This window comes from Schistocerca gregaria, chromosome 1 (assembly GCF_023897955.1).
Source record: "Schistocerca gregaria isolate iqSchGreg1 chromosome 1, iqSchGreg1.2, whole genome shotgun sequence".
Taxonomy (NCBI): Eukaryota; Metazoa; Arthropoda; class Insecta; order Orthoptera; family Acrididae; genus Schistocerca; species Schistocerca gregaria.
In genome coordinates, this window is record NC_064920.1 from 339,157,819 (window position 1) to 339,183,131 (window position 25,313).

General features: G+C 42.4%; 1 protein-coding gene across 2 annotated transcripts in view; it reads right to left on the reverse strand.

The window, feature by feature from the left end:
- Nucleotides 1-25,313, reverse strand: part of LOC126344374 (transcription factor Ken 1-like) — a 197,187-nt gene that overhangs the window by 112,129 nt on the left and 59,745 nt on the right. The window contains exon 2 of one of the 2 annotated variants that reach the window (XM_050002015.1): nucleotides 1,540-1,703. The exons of the other annotated variant lie outside the window; for it this stretch is intronic. Within the exon in view, the coding sequence (XP_049857972.1) occupies nucleotides 1,540-1,633 (94 nt within the window). The 5' untranslated portion in view covers nucleotides 1,634-1,703. The remainder of the gene's footprint in view (nucleotides 1-1,539; nucleotides 1,704-25,313) is intronic. 2 annotated transcript variants of the gene reach the window in all.

The window sequence follows — 25,313 nt, forward strand, 5'->3', positions numbered from 1 at the left end:
CTTTAGGTGGAATGATTCGAGACGGACTCTGAACTAAGGGAGTTTTCATTAGAATTTATATAACCTAAATAAGGGGGATACAAAGTTACTCATTAATAAGAAAAATACAAGACAGTAATAATTAATATTAGTATATAAAGATGTACTTACATACGTAAAAAGTTGAGCATTACATGACGTGGCCTTTTTGGTGTTAAAATTGTATGACGAGAGCTGTAATGCTCAACTTTTTACGCGTGTAAGTACATCGTTATATACGAATATTAATTATTACTGTCCTGTATTTTTCTTATTAATGACTAACTTTGCATCCCCCTTATTTAGGTAATATAAATTCTGATGAAGACTCCCTTAGTTTAGGAGTCGAAACAATGGTCAATTTGACTATAAAATCCATTGCAACCAGTGGGCTGTCTTTACTACAAAAAATGTTTTCACGGTTGCTGCACACAGCTATGCTTAAAGTTGTAAGGAATCAATAGTGGGAACTCCGCGAGACTATCAAAGCATGCAAAAATGTGTGTGAATTCCTAAGGGACCAAATTGCTGAGGTCATCGGTCCCTAGACTTACACACCACTTAAACTAACTTATGCTAAAAACAACACATACACACCCATGCCCGAGAGAGGACTCGAACCTCCGACTGAAGGGGCGGCGGAATCCGTGACATCGCGCCTCGAACCACGCGGCATCAAAGCATGCAACTAAACCACTCAGACGCATGTGAAAGAATATGCACTTAGTGTTACCAATTCTAAACACAGACGACCGGCTGGGGTGGCCGAGCGGTTCTAGGGGCTTCAGTCAGGAGCCGCGCGACCGCTACGGTCGCAGGTTCGAATCCTGCCTCGGGCATGGATGTGTACGATGTCCTTAGGTTAGTTAGGTTTAAGTAGTTCTGAGTTCTAGGGGACTGACGACCTCATAAGTTAAGTCCCATAGTGCTCAGAGCCATTTGAACCATTTTCTAAACACAGACGACTTATGTCTGTAAAAAGAAAAAACAAATCTTCTTAAAATCGTCGTGTCGTGTCAAGCTACCCTACTAATGCGAGAGATTTCTATAATTGTGAACGTCGCAGGCCTGCGTGGTGGAACTACTAGTGGGGCAGACGACGCGCTCCAGCGGCGCCACGCGGATCTGGTCGCGTCCGTGACACACTTCCCACGGCACACTGGAACCTGTTCACTCACTGTTTACCGGCAGCAGCGCACACCGACTTGCTGATACGGCACACCTTCACTGCAACACTCGCTCGTAGCTGTGCGTACAGAATCCCCGTGATATTTCCTGACCGCGTAATAGAAGGATACGCGTCACAGATTAGTCACTAACAATCAAAAGATGAAAAAACCAAATTTGTGTCGCTGGAATTTCAGGCTATTATCAAAGACCAACTTCTTCAGGTGACTGGACGCAAAGAGGAAATATTTAAAAAGGAAAGGTCGGATATGGATAGCTAACTGGCACCGCGGAAGCTATCGTCTCACCAACACAGCTATTTGCCTCATCGGAAGTAACAGAAAGCGTGCTTACCACTGCTAGCGTGGAGACCGTTCAGTAGTTGTTTCTGATGCGGGAGCTGCGGCGTTGCGCCGTTCAGATCGCCAGGCACTTGTGTCGCTATCATTCTCAGTCAGGCTTCCACGCGGTACTCCCCACTCGGACAGACGAACGCTGCGCTGCCGCCCAAGCTGCCACTGTTCACAGACATATATGGTACCATTTACATTTCAGCTAGGCGACCATAGCTTTGCTTACACGTAACGATATCGCTTTTTCTCCTCCGAAGACAAAATAGTGTAAACTACTACTAAGCTAGTAGACATACCGTAGGTATCGACGCCAGACTGAACATTCATAAAGTGAAGCGCCGATATTGATAGTACCTTTCCTATTACGAGAATAACAAGTAATAGTCCAGTGTCAAGATGTATCTGAGAACATAAATGGCTCTGAGCACTATGGGACTCAACTTCTGAGGTCATCAGTCCCCTAGAACTTAGAACTACTTAAACCTAACTAACCTAAGGATATAACACACATCCATGCCCGAGGCAGGATTCGAACCTACGACCGTACCGGTCGCGCGGTTCCGGACAGTAGCACCTAGAACCGCTCGGCCACTCCGCCCGGCCTGAGAACATATTTTGGTTTTTAATGATGATGTAATGGTCATGCAAAATAGTAGTGGTATTCCAGATTGAGATTTTCACTCTGCAGCGGAGTGTGCGCTGATATGAAACTTCCTGGCAGATTAAAACTGTGTGCCCAACCGAGACTCGAACTCGGGACCTTTGCCTTTCGCGGGCAAGTGCTCTGGTAGAGCACACAGTTTTAATCTGCCAGGAAGTTTCAGTAGTGGTATTATTTGAATCAAACATATCCCATTTTTAAGTACGTGCTACAATGTTAACAGAATATCGGATCACCGGTAACTGCACACTCATCCAACCACACATGATTGCATAAACAACCGAACTTTCCCATGTACAAAAAACCTTACAAATGAGTTTCCGTGTTAAATATATGTCGTCAAACATGCAAAGCCTTTATCGTTCAAAACGCAGTACCCAAATGACGTTGGTTTTTCTAGGTCTTCGATTTTTTCACCCAGCCCTAGTAGCAGTTTGGAAGTCGCTACGTACTCTCATCCTCAAATACTCGAAGAATACAGACTGGATAATTTACTCACCGTGAGTTACCCTGCTTCAGTGAAGGAAGAAATCCTAAGGTTCAAAGTCCCGTTAACGTCGAGGTTATTACAGAAGGTGCAGAAACCCAGATTGTGCCAAAGATAGGGAAGGAAATCTGCCGTGCCCTTTGAAAGCAACCATCCCGGCTTATGCCTGGAGCAATTTAGAGAAATCACGGGAAACCTAAATCAGCATGGTTGGACGCGGGTTTGAACCGCCGTCCTCCCGAATGCGAGTCCAGTGTGCTAACCACTGCGCCATCTCACTCGGGGCTGTTTCATGGGGTAATAACATTAATACTTGACTTACTGTGTCAAACCTTTAACGTAAGACTATAGCTCTTAATAAGCAGTTTCAGGAAGCATTTCAGATTTTTAAACTCGGTACTGAAATACTGAAAACCAAATTTTTATTGCTCTTGGAAGGCAATCTGCAACTGGGAGTGGGTGGCCCAGATTATACAATATGACGAATTCTAATTTAGGAAAAACACACGGAAATATGTATGCTCTGCATAATTATACAGACGTCCCCACCTAACCACTTGTTGTTGAAGGCAGTTAAATGAAACATTCTACTAAAACATATCTCTGAGCTGACTTGCATATGCATAGTTATTTCTTACCTTTACTTTGCGCTGTGTCCAAGATCAAAATATTGGATACATCATCTGATACTAACAGTATTTGAAGACTTAGTTCTCACCCAACGTTAACGCCAAAAAAACCGCTTGTATGGATCAAATGGCTCTGAGCACTATGGGACTTAACTTCTAAGGTCATCAGTCCCCTAGAACTTCTTAAACCTAACTAACCTAAGGACATTATACACATCCATGCCCGAGGCAGGATTCGAACCTGCGACCGTAGCGGTCGTGCAGTTCCAGACTGTAGCGCCTAGAACCGCTCGGCCACCTCGGCCGGCAAATCGCTTGTATGACGAAATCCGGTTGACAAGATACATTTCTAGGACGAGTTGCAATTTGAGTGTCTGGAAGAGGGGCATACGGATAATCATTTCGTTATTAGAGTATCCCTAAGTAAACTCACTTCTGAGTATGGGATGAGGCTACGTTGTTGCGACAGGAAGCACGTCCGATCAAAGGAACAGAAACTAAGCAAAAAGAGTATTTGTTTTAGAGTGAGTGGTCTTGTTTTTAAAAAAAGAGTATTTTTGATTGTTTTAGAAAGATTGAGCTCTCTTATACTCGGAAGAAGTATAGAAAATCATACCTTACTGTGGTGTACGTAAACCACTTCGATCTTTGTAACGCACACTTGTCGCCGGTATGTTCTGAACTGTATTTTGTAGTTTCTCTAACTCATCTCAATCAGACTCCAGGATAACGTTTTCTACAAGCCGCACCCGATTCCTTCCCTCATCCTTCTCATAGTGAATTAGAGGTCAATCATTAGTGACTTCCACGAACCGCCCTCCAGTAAATAGTAACGCCAGCCCACTTTGTATCTAAATGAAAAAGTAGTTACACCGCAACAGACTCACACTCATCGCGTGTTAATGTCGACTTCTCGTACGGCAGTAGACAACCCAGTGAAAAAGTTACAGCGGCTCTCCGTTTCAGATTGCTGTGGTCCTGACCGACCCCAAAGTTGTGATACTGCAAACTGCCTGACGACGTGTTATGTTGCCTGAGTGAGCTGATGATTAATTCATTAATAATAGGAATTATACTTTTTCAAATGCTGTATGCAATATGAGACACGATCGCAAATGCTTACTTAATGTTTATAATGTGCTCTTTCTTCTACTCATTGTATTGTACTACAACACTTTTTATTTAGTTTCATACTTATTGCTACAAATTGGAACATGACCATCTCTATAATGCGCATTCACCACTCCATGCTACTTCCGTGTGAAAATTCATACCGTAGGATGTGATAGGTAAGAGGCGTGCACGCCCGCGGGTTGTCTGTATTGGCAGTGTCCGCGCTATTTCCCCCCTGCTTCATGGGGGCCAACTTAGCTCACGACCGAAAGTATCAAAATCAATTAAATTTAAGCACATCTTAAGATATAACCATCTCTGTAAATACTTCAGTTTATTATTAAGCAGGAAAACTACACTATTAAGAAGCTCTTAACGTTAGTTGCAGTTTCTGAATTCGCCTGTCAGCAGCTAGATGCGCATTATTATAAAATTCGGCTGAGAACAGCGGGCCGCTCAAGTGCTTTATTCGGGCCGCGTATAGCTCGCGGTCCGTTGTTTGACGACCATTAATGAGACCATATCGCTGAAGGTACTGCGGTTCAAACGTTTTGTTCCTATGGACAAAAATGGGAACGCATTTAAACCTAGTAGCCGTTACAAAAAGCATTCTGACACTAGCTTTGGTAGATACAGAAACGCCAGTATGGCAGACTGGGGATCTGACATCAGTCTTCCCAAATTCGAGTTTGCTGTCTTACTCACTTCGCGGAATCGCCTGGATCTTAATATCTCATTTTCATCTGCACTCGTTTCTCTAGATCCTTTGCAAGTAAAGTAAGGCAGTTACACGCTTGAGGGTTCATCGCCACACTGTGCATAGCTAACAATCAAATTACTGTGCGTATACCCTGGTCTCTGATCAGTTAACTGACTCGCCAAGCGAATACAGGGGGACGTGTACTGTAACTTGGAAACCTGACATACTCCACCTAATCGAGGTTTTTCTTTGGAGTGTGATGTCTCTTTTAAGTAACAAGGATATGGAAAAGGCATGGGTGCTCTAACGCGGGGAGGCCACGACGTATGGAACGCGGATATACTTCAGACTTCATACACTCGTAGTACTCCATTAGCACAACAAAATGTGAAACCAGTAGCGTGTATTTCTCAAGCGTTATTGAGAAAATCGCAAGATAATTTCGGTCGTCAAATGTATTCCTGTGCGTGGCCATTTTTACCAGGAAGCGGCGGTAGCCGAGTGGGTAGCCCCTTAATTGCTGGATCGAGTCCCGTACGTCAGTTTTTTTTTATTTCTAACACAGTCATTTTCTTTACTATTTATATTACAATTGATGTAATGGGGAAAATACGTGTAATCGGATGAACTTTTATTAAATTTACAATGTTATTTGGCAGTCTACAAATTTTTATTATCACAAATAAAATAATATTCATAACTATCGACTAGTAAAGGACCAAAGGCATAAAGTGATACTGAAAATGTATACTTGTCCGTGATTTGAGAAATCCCTTATACCTGGAAGGAGCCCGAAACTACAAGTTTTGACCGGCACAGACGGCTTTCGAAAGATGTACAATCAATCGTCGCCTTCGACATTACGAGTACAATGGCAGGATGGTATTTTTCGTAAAAACATGGAAAACATGAAGTTGAACGGCACCAGCTGCATTGAATAAATGCTGTTTCCGCATACGCAAGGTCCTTTGAGGTTTTCCGGGGAAAAACAAACCTCGTTAATATTTTCAAAAACCTCTCTTTCACCAGATAATTTGGAAGCAAACCATGCATAACGCAGCATTTCCTCAAATATCGGCGCTGATAACTGATCATGCAGTATCGAGTGTATTTTAATAGCGTCTTCACGAGAAGCAATTTCTCGTTCTTTTTCGATAAAGTACGAACAATTCTGAAGACACGGGAAAGCATACATTTTCAGTATCAGTTTACGCGTTTGGTCGTTTACTAGTCGACAGTTATGAATATTATATTATTTGTGATAATAAAAATTTGTAGAGCTCAAATAACATTGTAAATTTAATAAACGTTCATCCGATTACACGTAGTTTTCCCATTATATGAATTGTAATATAAATAGTAAAGAAAATTACTGTGTTAGAAATAAAAAAAACTGACGAACGGGACTCGATCCAGCGATTAAGGGGCTATCCATTCGGCTACCGCGGCTTCCTGGTAAAAACGGCCACGCACAGGTATATATTTGACGACCGAAATTATCTTGCGATTTTCTCAATGACGCTTGAGAAGTACGCGCTACTGGTTTCACATTTTGTTGTGCTAATGGAGTACTACGAGTGTACGAAGTCTGAAGTAAATCCGCGTTCCAAACGTTGTGGCCTCCCCTTGTAAGGCAGGATGTGTCGTGCTGCGCCATGTTTCCCGTCTGCTGGGGTGGGGGGATGAAAGCAAAGAAAGTGAATGGAGAGAGGATTGTAGAGATCACGCGGCCGGATGTTGAGGGTTACGAGGGTCCCTCAGCACAAGGAGAAAAAACTGGGGGCGGTACACAAACGGGGAAAGCGGAATAATAAACATCTGAGGTAAGAATGGTCGTCCAGAAGGACGTACGATTGTCCGTCCGTGTGAAGTAAAGCACACGGCGCATCATGGCGCATGTCGGTTACGTAGCCCGCTGATTTGCATTTCAACGTAGCTCAACACGAAGCGGCCGAAATCAGCTCAAAAGGCTTATTAAACAGCACAAACACAGAACTACATCTACGCAAGTCAGTTAAATGTGTCATTTAGTTTTTCTTTGGGATTTAAAGACACGTCGTTACCAGATCATTTGCGGGGACCTGTCAGTCAATTTGCTCAGGTATCAGGTGAGAAACCAGGCCGAATCCTTGTGATGGAAGCTACTTAACGTTTGCTCAAGCCAGTTTCAAGAAATAAATGAATCCAGTATAGCAGATTTTTAAAGCCATCTATGAAAATTATCTACGGGTCGACTCTTCTGGTGCTTCATTCTTCCGATATGCAAAATACTATTCGCTGAATTTATTCTACATGGGAGACAAGTGATAAATAGTAATCTCTTTCACTTTTTGGTAGGATAAGACAGACAAAAAACACAAAGGAAACTATAATTAAGCAGTAATGACGTGCAACATAGTTTTTCTTGTCTGAACAGTTCAAGTAAAGCTATGGAATACGTGCAAACTCGTTGCAGTTCATAATAATAATTCAGAAATAGAGGAGATCGAGGCAAGTGGCCCACTTCTTTCTTAATTTATTTCCCAGCTTGTATTTCAACTGCTTTCGTTGATCTCTTTTAGCGGAAACATGTGGTAAATTCCTTAAGCACCTTTAGAACTAAGTATTTAAGGGCTTTCACTGTTTACCTAGTCATAAAAAATATTTAGTGCCCCACCTGGGTCTGCCCCACCCACGTGGCAACCTGGCGCAGCCATTCGGTCAAATTCTCCCATACGATTTTATCATTTAGTATAGTTTCGACATTAGTTATTGAATTGAAAATGTATCAGTTTGATTACATTTTACGTTGATACAAATTTCTACAGCTTTATGATAAAAACTACAATCATAAATTGTATCTTTGACAAAGAAGTGTGTCCAAATTTATTAATGATCTTCGCCTGAATGCGCGATAGGGCCTACACAGTTCAAACATTCATTGAAAAGTCCTTTCATATTTTTAAAGCATTACAAATGTGCCCACTGCTAATAGCTTGTGCACTAAATAGATACATCACAACGATTTCTGTGTGAAAATAGTCTAAGACGCCTAAGACATAAGGCAGTCTCTTCTTCATCTTGCAGAACCTTCTTAACAATGCTTACTTTCTTTCTGCTCTTTATTTCAGGGGTTTAATCACGTAATTTAGCTTAACCATGGTCAATTTTTCTTGGAAACACATTATTACGCAGAACATGTCGTTTCAGCTGGGTCTAAACCTTTGAATTTGTTGCAGTATCTCACTTATGTATATCTTGTAATGTTAAACTCTTTGCCCAGTTCCATAACTAGTATTTCACGTCAGTTCACTTCTGTCGCAGTTAATCTCATATCTGCATCGAAAATATTGCATCATACGGTTTTCTTTTCATAAATTCGAACCAAAGTGAAACTAAAACGACTGAAAAACCCTGAGTAAAATTATGACTATACTAGACGATACACGTAGATTTGATACATGAAAATAATAGTCCCGCCGTGTCCTGTAAGTAATAATTTGAAATTTATATTACAATCGTTTTAGCTGAAAACGTGAACAGAAGTTACAGGTTTTGAAAGGAAAAAAGTCACACAGAAGCTACCGGTGCTGGAAACAATTTACTTACGTACAGTGAATGTGAATGTGATCTAGATTTCGATTACGTTGGATCTATTAAAGTTAATACATGTTCTCACTTCCAAAAAGACGGGCAGATTGGCCACGTAGGCCGACGTGTCCTTATGCAGGTGGCGCATTGTGTCTCATCGCGATACTGGACTTATTTTAATTCGTTTACGAAAACTTATACATAATTTATCGCCTGATACAGTGTCGAAATAATCATTAATCGAAGGACTTTAATCGTTGTACTTAGTTGTTTAGTAAGAGCACTGTCTTGAGGAAGGCAACAAAATAACTGGAGAAACAAAATTCGCTATCAGTAGAAAGAAAACAAAATGTGTGCCTTTCCTCACTCGACAATGTAACTACATTGACTCGGTTTTAGAGATACTATAGTATTGTTGCGGCTAACCTCCTTGGCCGGTGGCGTATTCTAACAGCGTATTCTAACGAAATAATAGCAACTGGCCATCGTGTCCTTGTGGCAAATGTGCACCGTTCTCCCCGTCTCTTATTCTGTTATTTTGGGTGTCGATTATTACAGAATGAAGTATGGGTACAAGTGACGAGCAATAAAGAGTGCACATGCCTTATCTTTTACATAATCAACCTAAATTTCATCAGCGTATGTTCTTCCTCCGCAATTATTCCGCTTGTTATGGCGTGTATCATGTATACAGAACTTGTCCCAATGCCTCGCGCCTCATCACTCTTAGAAAGCGTCATGGCGCTGCCATCGTCATTGTGCTTTAGTCCCCATAGTACTGCGGCTTTGGTGGTAATTCTGCGTTCTTGTGCATGTAGCAAAGGTCATATGTTTCACGCTACTGCTTTCATTGTTCTTCTCCATTTATCGTTACTGTACGTCAATGTGCTAACCGGTTTCTACGACTATTGAGAAATTGTTTATCGTTATATTTATTTATTTTGCTATGCGCCAACGCTATCTTACATAGTGCCCGGTATACCTTGGTCACTACACATCTGAAGGTGGCCATAAGACTGTGCCAAAATATCGTGGCAAGAATTAATTCATATCCGGCGGCTCTCCCGAAAATTCATAGAACAGTCTACACGTGAGGGACGTTTAGTTATACGAGGCGTGTTTTTTAAGTAAGTACCGTTCTGAAATTAAAGAAAGACGTGCTAAGATATCCCAATAATTTTATTTTTACATGAAAGCCTGTAGCTTAATCTACGAGCTGACGCCAATACAGTCTGATTCTTCCTTTTTTACGTTGTGTTTAAGATGCCTCCGATAATTGTGAGTCCCGCCGACTGTGAAGTACGGGCTGTTATAAGATCTCTTAGTGCCAAAGGCCTAAAAGCGATCGATATTCATCGTGAGACCTGTGCAGTTTACGAATAAAAAATTATGAGTGATGGTATGGTAAGAAAGTGGGTGAGAGCATTTAAAGATGGCCGCACTAATGTGCATGATGAACAACAGAGTGGGCGACCTTCGGTCGTTAATGAAAGTTTGGTGCAGGAAGTGGAAAGTAAGGTGAGAGATAACAGACGCTTTACGATTTCCTTCTTACGGGATGACTTTCCTAATGTTTTTCGTAGTGTTTTGTATGGCATTGTGACCGAGTACTTGAATTACCGAAAACTGTGCGCATGTTGGGTACCGAAAATGTTGACGGATGTGCACAAAACCAAACGTTCAGGTAGTGCATTGACTTTCCTTGAGGGGCACCACAACGACAGTGATGATTTCTTAAGCCAAATTGTTACGGGCGATCAAACATGGGGGGGGGGGGGGCTAAGTCACACCAGAATCAAAGCAACAGTCCATGGAAGTTGGGCAAGGGCATCGTTTTGCTGCAAGACAATGCCCGTCCGCAAGTGGCGAACCAGACCAAAGATCTCATCACATCTTTTCGATGGGAAACTCTAGATCATCCTCCGTACAGCCTCGATCTTGCGCTCAGTGACTACCATTTGTTCCTGCACTTCAAGAAACACCTGGGCAAGTCAGGCGGCAGTCTTCTACGAGGAGGATATTCAGAAACTGGTACAACGTTATGACAAGTGCCTCAATATTGACGGAAATCATGTAGAAAAGTAGATTAAGGTACAGGCTTTCATGTAAAAATAAAATCAATGAGATATCTTAGCACGTCTTTTTTTTAAATTTCAAAACGGTACTTAAAAAAAACACGCCTTGTACGTTTTTATGTACGTACCAAAAAGAAATGGAAATTAAGGAACGTTCACCCTCAATTTGTAAATAAATATGGTACGATTCTACTCATCGGCCGGAACATTAAGTGTCCTCAAAAACAATGTGAAAAGCTTATAAGGGTGTCGCAAGCTGCGTTGTGCTGAGAAACAATTGTTAAGAAAAAAAAACCGATACGTTGGCACCGCTTCAGAGTTACTTAGCATTGAAGTTAGCCAATCAGGCAGTTGCGGGCGCATATTCAAGAGGCCCGTCTGATACAATTGGTATCAGTTGCTCCCATAGCGTAATTGATAGCGCAAGAGACTGCTCAGCCTTTGGCTTAGGTTCAATCCTTACTACCGCCCCATGTCTAATTTTTGTATCCGTGTCTTGTTCGGCGTTAACAAACCAAACGAAGGACGCACTACGCCACCGTCTTTGGCGGGCTGCTTGAATGTGCGTCCGCAACAGCCTGACTGGCTAACTTCACTGCTAATTAACTCGGAAACGGCGCAACGCATCGAATTTTTTCTCTAACAAGTATTTCTCATCACAATCCATCCTGCAACTCCTTTACAAGCTTTTCGGACTGCTTTTGACCACCATGTATATGCCTCGTTAATAGCCTGAACATTCATTTATGCCTATTGTGATTGTTTTGTTTAAAATCATGTAGTTTTGTTACAAATAGTATTGCCGTATCTAGCTGGGATCTTGTCGGGACATTCTGACATGGAGGTGAAGAAATTAAGTAAAACATTTATTTAATATAATTACTTTTTATTTACAACTCTGGTACATGGAACTTATTGCGGCAGAAATAGTATATCATATTTTTCGGAAGATTTTACCTTTTTCATCAAGTCTTTTTTTTTCCTCTTTTACGTTATTATAAAATTCCATGAACGTCAGCTTGTAGTTAAACAGCCACTGTAAGACTGATTTCCACTAGCAGCTGTCTATTTCTTTCATCAGTCCATTGGGCCGACATCAGAGAAAATACTCTTTCCGCAGTGGTGTTGTGAGGGAATAGAAAATAAATACTCGCATAATTTTAGCAGTTGGCATTTGCGTTCAGGGTTTTCGGTTTCCTTAAGGAAGTAAATCCACCTTTCTTCCACGGAGTGCTTCGGTTTCCAATCTTCCGAGTAATAAAATAAATGCAATAAAATAAAAACTGAGGCTGCATTTAATGTTGCACTAACTACGGCGTTACTTCCGCACACGAGCCGAGCTCGAAACATAATTTTGCAAAATCGGGACAAAGTTGTTTCTTTTCGGAAGAAGAAGGTGAAGGTTCCTATGTATCGGAACGGATGGCTACCCCAGTTACACATAATAAAATCTCCTGTGGCATTCATTGGCCGGAGCAGAGAGTGCAACTAACTAAATTTTTTTGTCTTAGCGTTCAAGACTTCGTCCAATTCGATTCCCGGCGGGGTCAGGGATTCTCTCTGCCTCGTGATGACTGGGTGTTGTGTGATGTCCTTAGGTTAGTTAGGTTTAAGTAGTTCTAAGTTCTAGGGGACTGATGACCATAGATGTTAAGACCCATAGTGCTCAGAGCCATTTGAACCATTTGAACTTCTTCCATTATACACGTTACCAAAATTGTGCTACTTCAACTTCACAGATTGTCAACGCGTATTTACGACATACTTCAAAGGAACAGTTTTTACAAGCCTCTGCGCTAAAAAGAGTTGGAGTGGTCATTTATCTTTCTAGGACTGGGATTGGGAGCAAGAGCCAACACGCTGAGTACGGACCTTAAAGGATGTTCTGCTGTCACAGCCCCAGAGGACGTCCATCGTGATCACTGCCACACTCTACAATACGAGAACGACGTGCGTCCTTATCCAGTGAAAGCGAGATTGAAAGGTTGTTTCTATGACTGTTATATGACTTTGGTGAGAGCCGAGATAGGCGACCATGTTTCAAACAGCCTTCGGAGTTCTGACATTGAACACGCCTGTGTGCTTGCTTTGCTCGCAGCCTTTCAAATGACACGAGGCAAAGTGTGTGCCTGGCAGCAGCATACTTTCACATTTTGTTGTACTGCAGAAGCTGGCGGAAAGTCGCAATGGAAACTTCTACGCGTTAAAAACATAAGACTCCTACGTTACAGGTTAAGGAGAGGTTTACTGATGATGTTCAAATAATACGTACAGAACGTTCAATGTCCTTGAAAAGTGATCAGACAACATACTTGTTTTTCTTAATCGATTTTCTTAGGATACAAAGCTGAACAAATGACGAACCAAGTATTCTGCTAAAAAGCTCTACACAAGTTTTAGAACACTGTCACCAATAGACTTAAAACTACTCTGACAATCTATGCAGATTTCTTTGCGATGTCTGTTGTTAGATAATGTAGCACTTATATGCGTGATGGAAGTCAGTAGGGAGGTAAAGCGAGGTGTCTCGTGCATTTTTCGTGATAAATGATGGCATATCCTGTGTAACTGATTTTAATAAACGATTGATTCCTTTTCGATGCCCCTTTCTAAATGTTAGATTCTACTTTCGTTTCTGAATACATACAAGAAGTGGTGGCTTGTTATATTCTCGAGTCTTTTGATTTTGTTTTCAGTTCAGCAATATTAAATTCAGTCTTATTACGTTATGATCAACAATACTAAAGACCTCATAATTATTTAGCACTAAATATTTTATGAGCAGATGCATCCAAAAAGAAAGACACCAAAATTAGAGATAATAGGTTTGGCACTCAGTGCTCAGCCACCTTGATATCATTACACATTTTTAACCTAAATCAGTAATTCTCTCTTCCCTATTCTTTAAAGAATCGAACTCTCTTGTACAAAACAGCAGTACACTTTGATTTCTTTAGAAATGAGTTAATGTATTAAATATATGACGTTAAACGTGCAAGCGAAAAGTCCATAGAAATGGTTTGAAATCATCTTTAAAATTCGTTGGACATCGCTAATCGGACATTAGCGAGCACTGGATGGACATAGTCTGGATAATTTGCATGTTATGAGTATGATGTCTCAGGACAAATTCATAGTTTCTAACTGTAATATTTGACTTGTGGATTTAATCTATAAAGTAAATTAATATTTGTAATGCGTGGGTTATAAGAGCGTTTCAAAATTTTTAAATTCACTCAATAATTATATAAAATATTGAAAATTAACTTTTTACTACCGCTGAAAGCCATTATATAGGCAACTTGAAACTGGAATCGTGCACCGTTTCATCCGTTTACTAAAATACATGTTCTCTGCAAGAGCCAGATGACCTGAAACTTTCTATTAGCTGAACTTTTGGAAGCGTTCATTGTTCGGAAAGTACCGAGTGGTTATAATTAAAATGCAGCTCCTCACAGAGGTCCAGTGTCGGCTGTAATTACTGTATGGCAACGAAACGTCGTAGATAATGCGAAGTGTTAATGTGAATCCATTTAGGCAGGCTGGAAAAACATTCGCTCCTAATTTGGCCGTATTAGGTCCCAGTTTTGTGTTATTCCAGAGTTTCTTAAAGACACGTTTCTGGTCGAGAAGTACCTCTAGGTAGCTGTTATGCCGTCTAATAACAACAATTTCGTGTAGCTCACTGGCTGGTACAAGATTTCAATTGGACGCCGCTTCGGCGACTTGTGTGTCCCTAACTTACCCCACTCATCCAAACGGGGAAAGGGGACCTACAATTTAACGTGGAATCTGAACCACGTGTCTTCCTGGCGACTCCTCATATCGTTGAGATAGTATCGCTGATTGAAAACCCCAAGATCCGACTGGGATTCGATATCGCGACCTCTTGGTTTCCAAGTCAAGCACTTAACTATTCCATATATTGGTTTTCAAGTTATATAACTAACAGTTTTCTACTGGACTCTAGGCTACGTGGGCGATAAACAAAACAAAAATAAAAACTCCAGCATTCACCAGATTTTCCTTGATCGAATTCGGCAGTTTCTCTAGCTTGTATTTGAATAGTTAAAGATGGAGGAAACGGCAAGTAGAACCCGGTCATCAGTGTTGAAAAAAAAAGTCTCTCTTGTTGATGGTTTGCATTAGGTGCAAATGTTAACTAAATTCAGTACCAATTTGCTGTTGTTAGATACGCTGCTCTTGATATTGCATGGCCTGTTATATGTGTCACAAGTGTAACAATGAGGCAGCGATTGGGCAGCAACTGTTCGATCACATTAGGAAGAAGAGGTTCTTTAGTTATTGAATACACATTCAGCAGAAATATGTTAATATTCATGATAGGATAGACATTGTTAAAGACACTTATGCAAAGCAAGTTGTATCAATTTTCTAATCTATCTTTACAAAGTTTAAAATCTTGGTTGTTTAGAAATGTTGGAGGCCTGAAAGGACCCGTACTATTAACGTGATAGGCCCCTACAGCATGTATAATAAAACCAGCAGTGTAACAATGAGCGTGTACGTATGGCACAGCAGAAAGGTCGCGTGCACGTATGGCACAACAGAAAGGTCGGGCGGAGTCTTTTGGAGACTTCCAACGATTTTCCAGGTGTCATGAATATAATCTGCAAAGATTAATTCTTGAAGCAATCATTTACTCTTACCTAAGCGCAAAATTCAGTAGTTTTATTTCAAACATGTGCCCTAGTATAACTCGTTTCTTTTCTTGTCCTCGTGAATGTGGATGACAACATTACACGGTACACTCTGCCGGCAATAGCGAAGCTGCAATTACTGTGCTGAAAATGGCTAGTGAGGTGACTTCAGAAAGCGGAGTGAAGAAAAAAAAGTGGGGAGCAGTGTTCAGAAGATGGATTGCATAACTACGAGTGATTACGTAAGAGTGACTCGACACCCATGGAAGAGGAAGTGTGTAATGTGATACACACTCCAGGGACAATCAAAATACCAGAACCAGCAGTCCACTGAAAGCAGCAGGCAGCAGCGCGACACTACCTACCAAGGCGGGTGCGGAGACTTTTCGAGAACACGGCGCGCAGAGCTCTCACAAGAAAATGAGAAAGCGATAAATAAAAAGCTATGGAAATCAGGCGACAACAATTTTTATTCTCCTCATTAAACTAAACGGTTATGTTCCTTTCAGTAGTGAGATATGTCCCTAGTTTCTGTTCAAGGTTACTACGACGGCCCTTTGATATTTGACAACTGAAAATTTTCCATGAAGGTCGACCGAATGAAAATCGCCTTTCATTCTTCCATAATAAGCCTATTACATCGGTGCCACTAACAAGAAATGGACAAATTTGTAGACAGCTTGTTTTGAAATCGTAACCTCATTAGTTCGGCTCAGGTCCTTGAATATTTTGAAAGTGTATTCCATTTGTTGTTGCGTAATGGCAGTTTTTTGCTAATACTACAGTTCCACTTTTTCTCGGCTATACTCAGGTAAATTTAAGGAACTGTAGTTCGGCCAGTGTGCATGCGAAACACCTCTCTAGAAGAACGTCTGCTGTATCTCCTGACTTTTGGTGGTATATTCATTAGCGTAATGGGCTGTACATCTTACAAACGAACAACAGATGTGTCAGATGATTTTTTATTTTATATTTTCCAGGTGCTGTACAGAATGAGTAGTCATCAGTAAAAGTACTAGGACGGGCCAAGTTGATAGCTTAATTACGTTCCATCCGATTCTTCAGAATTCATACAGGCAGTATTGTTACATCGGACGTTAAATGCACACTTTGCAGCAGTTTGGAATAGTGCTCTAGTGTGATATTAGAAGTTGAAGATCTCTTTCTTTCCTTATTAGAGTGAAACGCGTCGGCAGTGAAATGTTCCGTCGACAGCGAAATGTTCCGTGTACAGCCATGTCATGAGCTGATTTGAAATTGATGGAAGATTAAAACCTCGGACCTCTCTGCCTTTCGCGGGCGAGTACCCTACCGAGTGAGCTACCTAAGCACGACTGACGATCCGTCCTCACAGCTTTAATTCCGCCCGTGCGGCCGGTCGTGAGTCATAGGAGTACTTGGGTAGTACAGTCGGCACACCACTTGCCCGCGCAAGTCAAAGGACCGAGCTTCGTGTCCCGGTGCCGCACGCAGTTTTAGTCTGCCAGTGAGTTTCAAATAAGCACGCACTACGCTCCACAGTGAAAATTCATTCTGGGAACAGTCCCCCACGCCTGGCTAATCCACGTCTCCGCAGTATCTTTTCGTCAAGGAGTGCTGTTCTCACAATTAAAGCTGGCGAACTTCTGTGAAGTTTGGAAGGTGGGAGTATAGGTATTAGTGGAAGTAAAGCTGTGGGTGTAAGTCATGAGCCGTGCTTGCATAGCTCAGTCATTACAGCGCTTGCCCACCAAAGGCAAACGTTCCAGGTTCGAGTGACAATTCGGCACACAGTTTCAGCCAACCAGACAGTTTCATTTCTTTTCTCGCCATTCACAAAAGAGTATATATGGCACTCACAATATCCCAAGTGATCGCGGAGGCTCTGTCCACTTCGTTTCCTCCCGCGGTCACACTAACGGGTAGTAGCTTCGCTAGTCACATTCTGGGATCATATGCTTCCTATGCGCAGAAGGGGAATAGCAGAACCTGTTGACTGAATATACCTTATCTATAGACTGTTCTCGTCCAACTAACTGAAGCTCACTCTGCTTCGCAGGTGTTGGCATCGGTAAGTGTAGTTTGGAACTTGTGGACAAGAACAACTGCCAACTTCAGATCTTCAGTCAGTGCGTTCGGTGTTTGGACAAAGAAAAACTGATACTTCACCGTCTACGAAAGCCAGTTGCCAGTCAACGATATAAGATTTTATCTCTTCTCAGCATGTACTCCCTTATGAATAAAAATATATCGTTTCACTTCTCCTTCAGGCTGATTTTTCTTTGCCTTTATTTGGAAAAGATTTGGACGTACTATCTCTGCAGTACGTTGCTGACTCCTTCGCGTTCCAAATAGCTTTGTGATTAGTAAATTCCTTGCTAAAAACAACCCTACACTGATAAGCAGATGTGATCAGAAGCGTGTTTTGCATTTCGGTATCTGAGTTCTCCCCTCTCCTCTCTTAGAATTTTGCTAATGGAACTGAAGGGTATGAAGCAGAATGACAATATGAAGTATCACTGCTGAACAGTACTGCATATACTTCCTGTTGGTCGCAAATAAATCATTTATCTGCAGTTTCTCGATATAGTCTCTGTATTTGTAGTTTAACATTGACGGGTTTCTAATAACAAAAAGTCTCAAAGGTGTTATGCTGGTAAGCTAGATTCGCGAGAAAGGAGAATATAACGTAATGTAGTGTTCAGCTTACAAGAAACACCAGATCATCCTGCAGAAGATCCCTGGATTGGACTCGAAACGACGATCTTGTAGAAAAAATACTTTACCTTCAGTGACAATGGACGCGAAAGCCTGCAGGTCTACATACAACGTAATGTAACTCCCTGATCGGACCCAGAACTCTGTGCGATCGTGTCAACAAGCCGTTACTTGAAGCAATGCCTAATGCGTAATTAACAGTAAACGAAGGACACGTTGTTACTGCATCTCTCTCACCCTTTAATGTCAACTTTTGAATGTAGAGAAGCTGTCTCTTCTTCAGATGACTTTTCACCAGCCCTCGTACGGTAGGTTAGCGTGTTAGAACTCAGACACAGAGAAAAATCATGGGTAGGTACGGGGAGCAAACCACAGCCTTCTGTAAGTGAGTCAGAACTATTGACTGACACTTAGTCGCGATTAAGTGCCGATTTCAATCTGTACGTCTTTCGTCTACGACCTGTAACAAGACAGACTTCTGAAGACGGAAATGAATTATGCTTACCGTATTAGCGCAGAGCTAAACTTATGGACCAGCAAATAGTGTAGGCAGATAAACTAGCCTCACTCGACGGGAAAGGAAGAATGCAGAGAGAGAGAGAGAGAGAGAGTCTTTATACTGAATGACAGACTACCTACTCTTCGGGAGAGAGTGGCTGCATCTTGTACCTGTGATGCTGATTGGCTGCCTTTCATAACGTCATAAGAAAGGCAACTTCGTCGTTAAGAACGGAATGATATATGTCTCTGCAGCCTTTGCAAATTGCATACGATAACGTGCTCTTTGCAGCGGTAATATTCAAAATAGACTTCGAAGCAAGTTTTCAAAAACATACGTCGTAAGTTAAATGGATCCACGCAACTTCTCGTTGCTACTAGAGCATAGTTTGTACTAAAGGTTTCAGTGGTGAACGTTTTCTCGCCAGAAAGACAACGTCTGCGAAATGATCGAGGTGCCCAGATTACATATGCTAATTAGACAAGGAATAGACGCCATTCCGTTACCACTAGCATGGGATTACTATGCAGAAACTCTGAGGTCAGACAGTGCAAACTTTGAAAAATGGTAGGTCGAAATTAAAAGGAGTCTAATTCCAGGATTGTAAAGTGCAAGGCTCAAAGAGCAATGTAACAGGCTGTCTACAACATAGACTGCTTACAAAACACTCATGCGTCACTTCTTTGAATATTTGTCAAACGTACGTGGCTCATACGAAAGGGCCTTACATGGGATACTAACCTAACCAACAACTGGCTTCTCCAGTACCTCTGTGCAACTTCCAAGTTTTCACGTTAGCAAATCGTCACCAGGCGTGAAAAAAGCGATTAATGAAAAAAATAGTGTAGGATCAATGGGAGATTAAATCCTAGACTTCTAGATTATTTGTTTAATATTTACTAACCGGGGCGCCGAAATCGACAAGCTCTAATCAGTTAAACATAGGCATGCCGTCTTTTAGTTATGACGAACTTATTTCTTTCTATGAAACTCATGCTAGTCGTGATAATGAAGCTGGAAAGTTCTCTGTTGCGAAGCAAGAAAATGCAATAATAAATTTCAAAATTGCAATGAAAGTGACATTTGAAGATATAATTAGCTTTTGCTTCTCTTCATCTGCTATAAACGTCATCTTATTTGTATGTACGTTACGAAAGGTACTGTGGCTTTAGTTTTCTCGAAGGTACTGATAGAAGCCTCTGTTGTCACGGTATCGTCATTACTGCGTCAGCCATTCAAGCACACGAATGAAAGCAACACCTCATTATATCTTTAGTTCATACATTAATTGCAATTTTGAAAACTATTTCTGCATTTTATTTCTTTGAAAGTGAGAACGTGCCATCTTCATACATTTATTTACACATGTTACGAAAATTACTTAACGATAGGTATTCTCCCCCTCCTCCCTCATATGATAAACAAGTGTGCTGGTTGTGTAAAGTATGTTCCAATTTGTGCAAAAAATTACAAACCACTGCGAGAAAAAAAACTTCTTCCTTTGTACTTGAAAGTAACTGAAACAAAGAGAAAAAACAGCAGCAGGAACATTCCTATACCGGTACCGGAGTATATTTCGTCTGCATATGTACCTTAATTCAAGACGGTCTTGTCTAAATAAGAAAGCTCCTGAAACAACTAGCTTGTAAATTTTCATTTATACTTTGTAGACAGCTAAGACTAAGTTACCTTTCACTTATTTCTCAAATGCATATGTCTATTGTATGTTTTTTTTTTCTGAGTGGTAGTCTTTTTTTTACCAGATGATCTACGTGTTTTAAATATTTACTCGAATTTGGGTGTTTTACGCTTAATTTATAAGTTATGGACAATGACAACTGACTCCTGAGTGAGCACACCTATAAGTATATAATATCGAATAACGCAGAACATACATCTATAATAATTAAAGTCGCAGAATCTTTCAGAAACGCAAAGGTGAATAACAAGTATTTGGAAGTAGTAGGTAGCAAAGTACCTGCTTTAGACATTTTCTATGTAACTCCATGCCTCTGCCCACTATACCAAGGTGAACACGTGCAATTTGTTTCCGTGTATTTCATATCCTGCTGATAGTCTCGCTGAGCTGGTATTTTGAAACAGTATATTTTCGTAGCACATAAGTTACAAGATTAGGTTAGTGTATAATTTAATAAGGTTTTTGTTTTGCATGTTGGTATTCTGGTTGCTACGGGTTTATTTATTGATTGCCATATTTTATTTGTAGTTCATGACTGCTGTTTGAGTTTACATATTGTCATGTAGTCATTTGGAGGTAGTGAATGAAGCTGTGGATGTTACAAAATGGAGTGCCAAACATTTCCGACGTAGTGTTCTGTTTGAGTTCAGTAGAGAGGTGATATCAGCGGAAAAATGTGCGACGTGTATATGATAGTACCATAGGACAGAGCACGACAAGAAAATGATTTTCTCGGTTTTAGGAGGATCGTTTTAACATTAGTAAAACTCCATATTCAGGAAGACCTTTGGTATTGCTGAATATCAATGAAACGTATTAATCCACAATGATCCACGACAGTGTATTCGATAACTGGCAAATGTGATGAAATGTGATAATTCCATCACCGTGCGGCATTCGCATGCAATGGGGAAGGTTAAAAAATAGTGTGAGTGGTTATCGCATGCTATAAGCCAAAATAACAAAAATCAGAGGGCATCTCTGCTTGTTCGTCGTCAACTGCACGCACATCGACAAAAGATAACGGTACGTACCTGATGCAACAGGGGAGGTGGGGTGCTACGAATTGCTTCTCCGTGGCGTAAGCATAGCTGCTGACATTTATTGCCTACAACTGAGACGTTTTGCAGACGCCGTCCAAGCACAATGACAAGGAAGACTGCGTGAAGCTATGTTACTCCACGATGACGCTCGCCCGCATTCTGCTGGACTGACAAAAAGCACTATACCGGAGCTGTTGGGAAAATTGCTACACCACGAAGATGACGTGCTACAGACGCGAAATTTAACCGACTGGAAGAAGATGATGTGATGTGCTAATGATTAGCTTTTCGGAGCATTCACACAAGGTTGGCGCCAGTGGCGACACCTACAAAGTGCTGACATAAGGAAAGTTTACGGCCGATTTCTCACACACAAACAGCAGTTGACCGGCGTTGCATGGCGAAACGTTGTTGTGATGCCTCGTCTAAGGAGGAGAAATGCTTACCATCACGTTTCCGACTTTAATAAAGGTCGGATTGTAGCCTACTGCGATTGCGGTTTATCGTATCGCAACAATGCTGCTCGCGTTGGTCGAGATCCAATGACTGTTAGCAGAATATGGCATCGGTGGGTTCAGGAGGGTAATACGGAACGCCGTGCTGGATCCCAACGGCCTCGTATCACTAGCAGTCGAGATGACAGGCATCTTATCCGCATGGCTGTAACGGATCGTGCAGCCACGTTTCGATCCCTGAGTCAGCAGATGGGGACGTTTGCAAGACAACAACTATTTGCACGACGTTTGCAGCACCATGGGCCATCAGCTCGGAGACCATGGCTGCAGTTACCGTTGACGCTCCATCACAGACAGGAGCGCCTGCGATGGTGTACTAAACTAGAACCTGGGTGCACGAATGGCAAAACGTCATTTTTTCGGATGAATCGAGGTTCTGTTTACAGCATCATGATGGTCGCACCCATGTTTGGCGACATCGCGATGAACGCACATTGGAAGCGTGTATTCGTCATTGCCATGCTGGCGCATCACCCGGCGTGATAGTATGGGGTGCCATTGGTTACACGTCTCGGTCACCTCTTGTTCGCATTGACGGCACTTTGAACAGTGGACGTTACATTTCAGATATGTTACGACCCGTAGCTCTACCCTTAATTCGATCCCTGCGAAATCCTACATTTCGGCAGGATAATGCACGACGGCATATTGCAGGTCCTGTACGGGCCTTTCTGGATACAGAAAATGTTCGACTGCTGCCCTGGCCAGCACATTCTCCAGATCTCTCGTCAACTGAAAACGTCTGGTCAATGGTGGCCGAGAAACTGGCTCGTCACAATACGTCAGTCACTACTCCTCATGAACTGTGGTATCGTGCTGAAGCTGCATGGGTAGCCATCCAAGCTCTGTTTGACTCAATGCCCAGGCGTATAAAGGCCGTGATTACGGCCAGAGGTGGTTGTTCTGCGTACTGATTTCTCAGGATCTATGCACCCAAATTGCTTGAAAATGTAATCAAATGTCAGCTCTAGTGTAATATATTTGTCCAATGACTACCCGTTTATCATCTGCATTTCTTCTTGGTGTAGCAATTTTGATGGCCAGTAGTGTATAATATGCAAGTAAGGAAACGTCCGCTAGGATAGCTAGCGCCGTGTATGATCAGTATACCCTGAGCACAGAGACATCCATTGGTGCCTTCGGTAATCCAGGGTCTACAGCCAGGCGCGTTAGAGGGGCAGGTAACAGGACCAGCCACACTGCACGATTCGTCACACAGCATACATTAAGAAGCGGTGTCAGACTCGAGAATTGCCCTTGCCCGAAGAACCGCGAGGATGCTGAAAGCGCGTAGCAGCAGAGTTGCGCCTTTCGCCGGTAGGCACGCAGCCGCAGTCGCAGCATTGCGCGGGATTGCGGGAGGACCGCCTGCTGCCGGCGGCTGGCGAAGCGTGAACGCTTTCACCCGGGCACGCCTCGCAACTACTAATCACCTGGACACCGCGCTGCGCCATGTCGCCACGTCGCCCGCCATACCGGGCGGACTCTACTGTCTCGCCGCCGCATCCCTCTGGCACTCAAGGCAGTCCGCAAGACTAGCCAATCGTTATATTGGCAATGCTGACTGGGAAATCCCAGGATTTACGATGTTTGTAGGTAGAGATATTCAGCCGCCAAATAATTGTTAAAATTCATGGTGAACCTTCAACTGTTCTTTATTTTCAACAATGCGCTTCGGTATTAGTTTCGGTCACATGACCATTATCAAGCATAAGGTGGCATGAACGGCTGGAAAGTTACTATGGTACAACTTAAACTAATTTACGCGAAGAACAACACACACATCCATGTCCGAGGGCGGACTCGAATCTCCGACGGGGGGAGCAGCGCTAACCGTGGCAACGCGCCTAGACCACGCGGCTACTCCGCGCGGCTGCTTCATTATAGTCGTTTGTCCGAAACTAGCAGCTGAAGGTTCACCATGAACTTTTATAAAGGAATTCCAGGTGTTGGGTCATTCGACATCTAAATTCGCGATCCGCAAGTCACCTTACAATGGTCGTCTGTCAGTACTTCTGGAACCATTACTCATCCCTCCCTACTTGTATCGCGTATCGCGAATGATAAGTGAAAGACTGACGGTAATCGGTCCGCCACGAATTTCACCCCTGCATTGTCACAGAACAACGAAAGGTGGCTAGGGATTGGAAAAAAAGGGCATGTCACTTCCGTTTTCAAGAAGGGTCGCCAAACAGATCCATAATTATAGTGTTCATCACTCTCATAAATCTGTAGTAGAATTACGCAACGTTTTGTGTTCACGCATTACAGCGTGCCGTGAGAGTGAAATGCCGTGAGAGTGAAAAACCTTGCGAATCATGGCTCGCGCTGTTCATCCATCAAATCCAGGACGCCAGGGACAAAGGAGACTGCTTTGATGCCTTGTTCCTTGATTTCTGGAAGACTGTCTTTTAGTCATAAAAATACCAGCTTACCGAGAATCAGGCCTGATTAGTGGCTGGGTTACACTTTCTTGAAAGTAGAACTCATCTTGAAACTTCCTGGCAGATTAAAACTGCGTGCCGGACCGAGAAGTTCGAGTCTCGGTCCGGCACACAGTTTTAATCTGCCAGGAAGTTTCATATCAGCGCACACTCTGCTGCAGAGTGAAAATCTCATTCTGAGAACTCATCTTGTCGATGTTAAAGGAGCAAAGCCGAACGCGGTGGACGAGCGGTTCTAGGCGCTTCAGTCTGGAACCGCGCTGCTGCTACGGTCGCAGGTTCGAATCCTGCCTAGGGCATGGATGTGTGTGATGCCCTTAGGTTAGTTAGGGTTAAGTAGTTCTAAGTCTAGGGGACTGATGACCTAAGATATTAAGTCCCATAGTCCTTAGAGCTCTTTGAAAATTTGTGGTAAAGTCTTATGGGACCAAACTCCGGATGTCATCGGTCCCTAAGCCTACACACTACTTAATCTAACTTACGCCATGAACAACACACACCCATGCCCGAGGGAGGACTCGAACCTCCGACGGGGGGAGCCGCACGGACCGTGACAATTCGCCTTAGACCGCACAGACCGCCACAAGGCAGCTAAGAGCGCGTGGCTACCCCGCGCGGTATGCACGCTGTCAGAGTAAATAGTAAACACAAACGGCAGTGTCCTGCTCGTGGCTGGAGATAAGTGCGCCCGGCTGATCTCACCGAGAATGCTGGTGTAACTCCATCTCCTTTACACAAGTGGCTGCACTAGCGATTTCCTGTGAGGTAGTAAACAATCAAAAATAGATTTCTAATTTAAAAAACTACATAAGTTATGGGGCGACGAGAAACTTTTTTGAGTCATTTATTTGTCGATCTAATACTATAAACTGTGACCTGTCCCAGATTTCGGTGAATAACTTCACGTGAATCGGTACATTTGGGAGACTTCTTGCAGAAAATTCGACCAAATCCGCCCTAGGTCCTTATACAAGCCAAACAG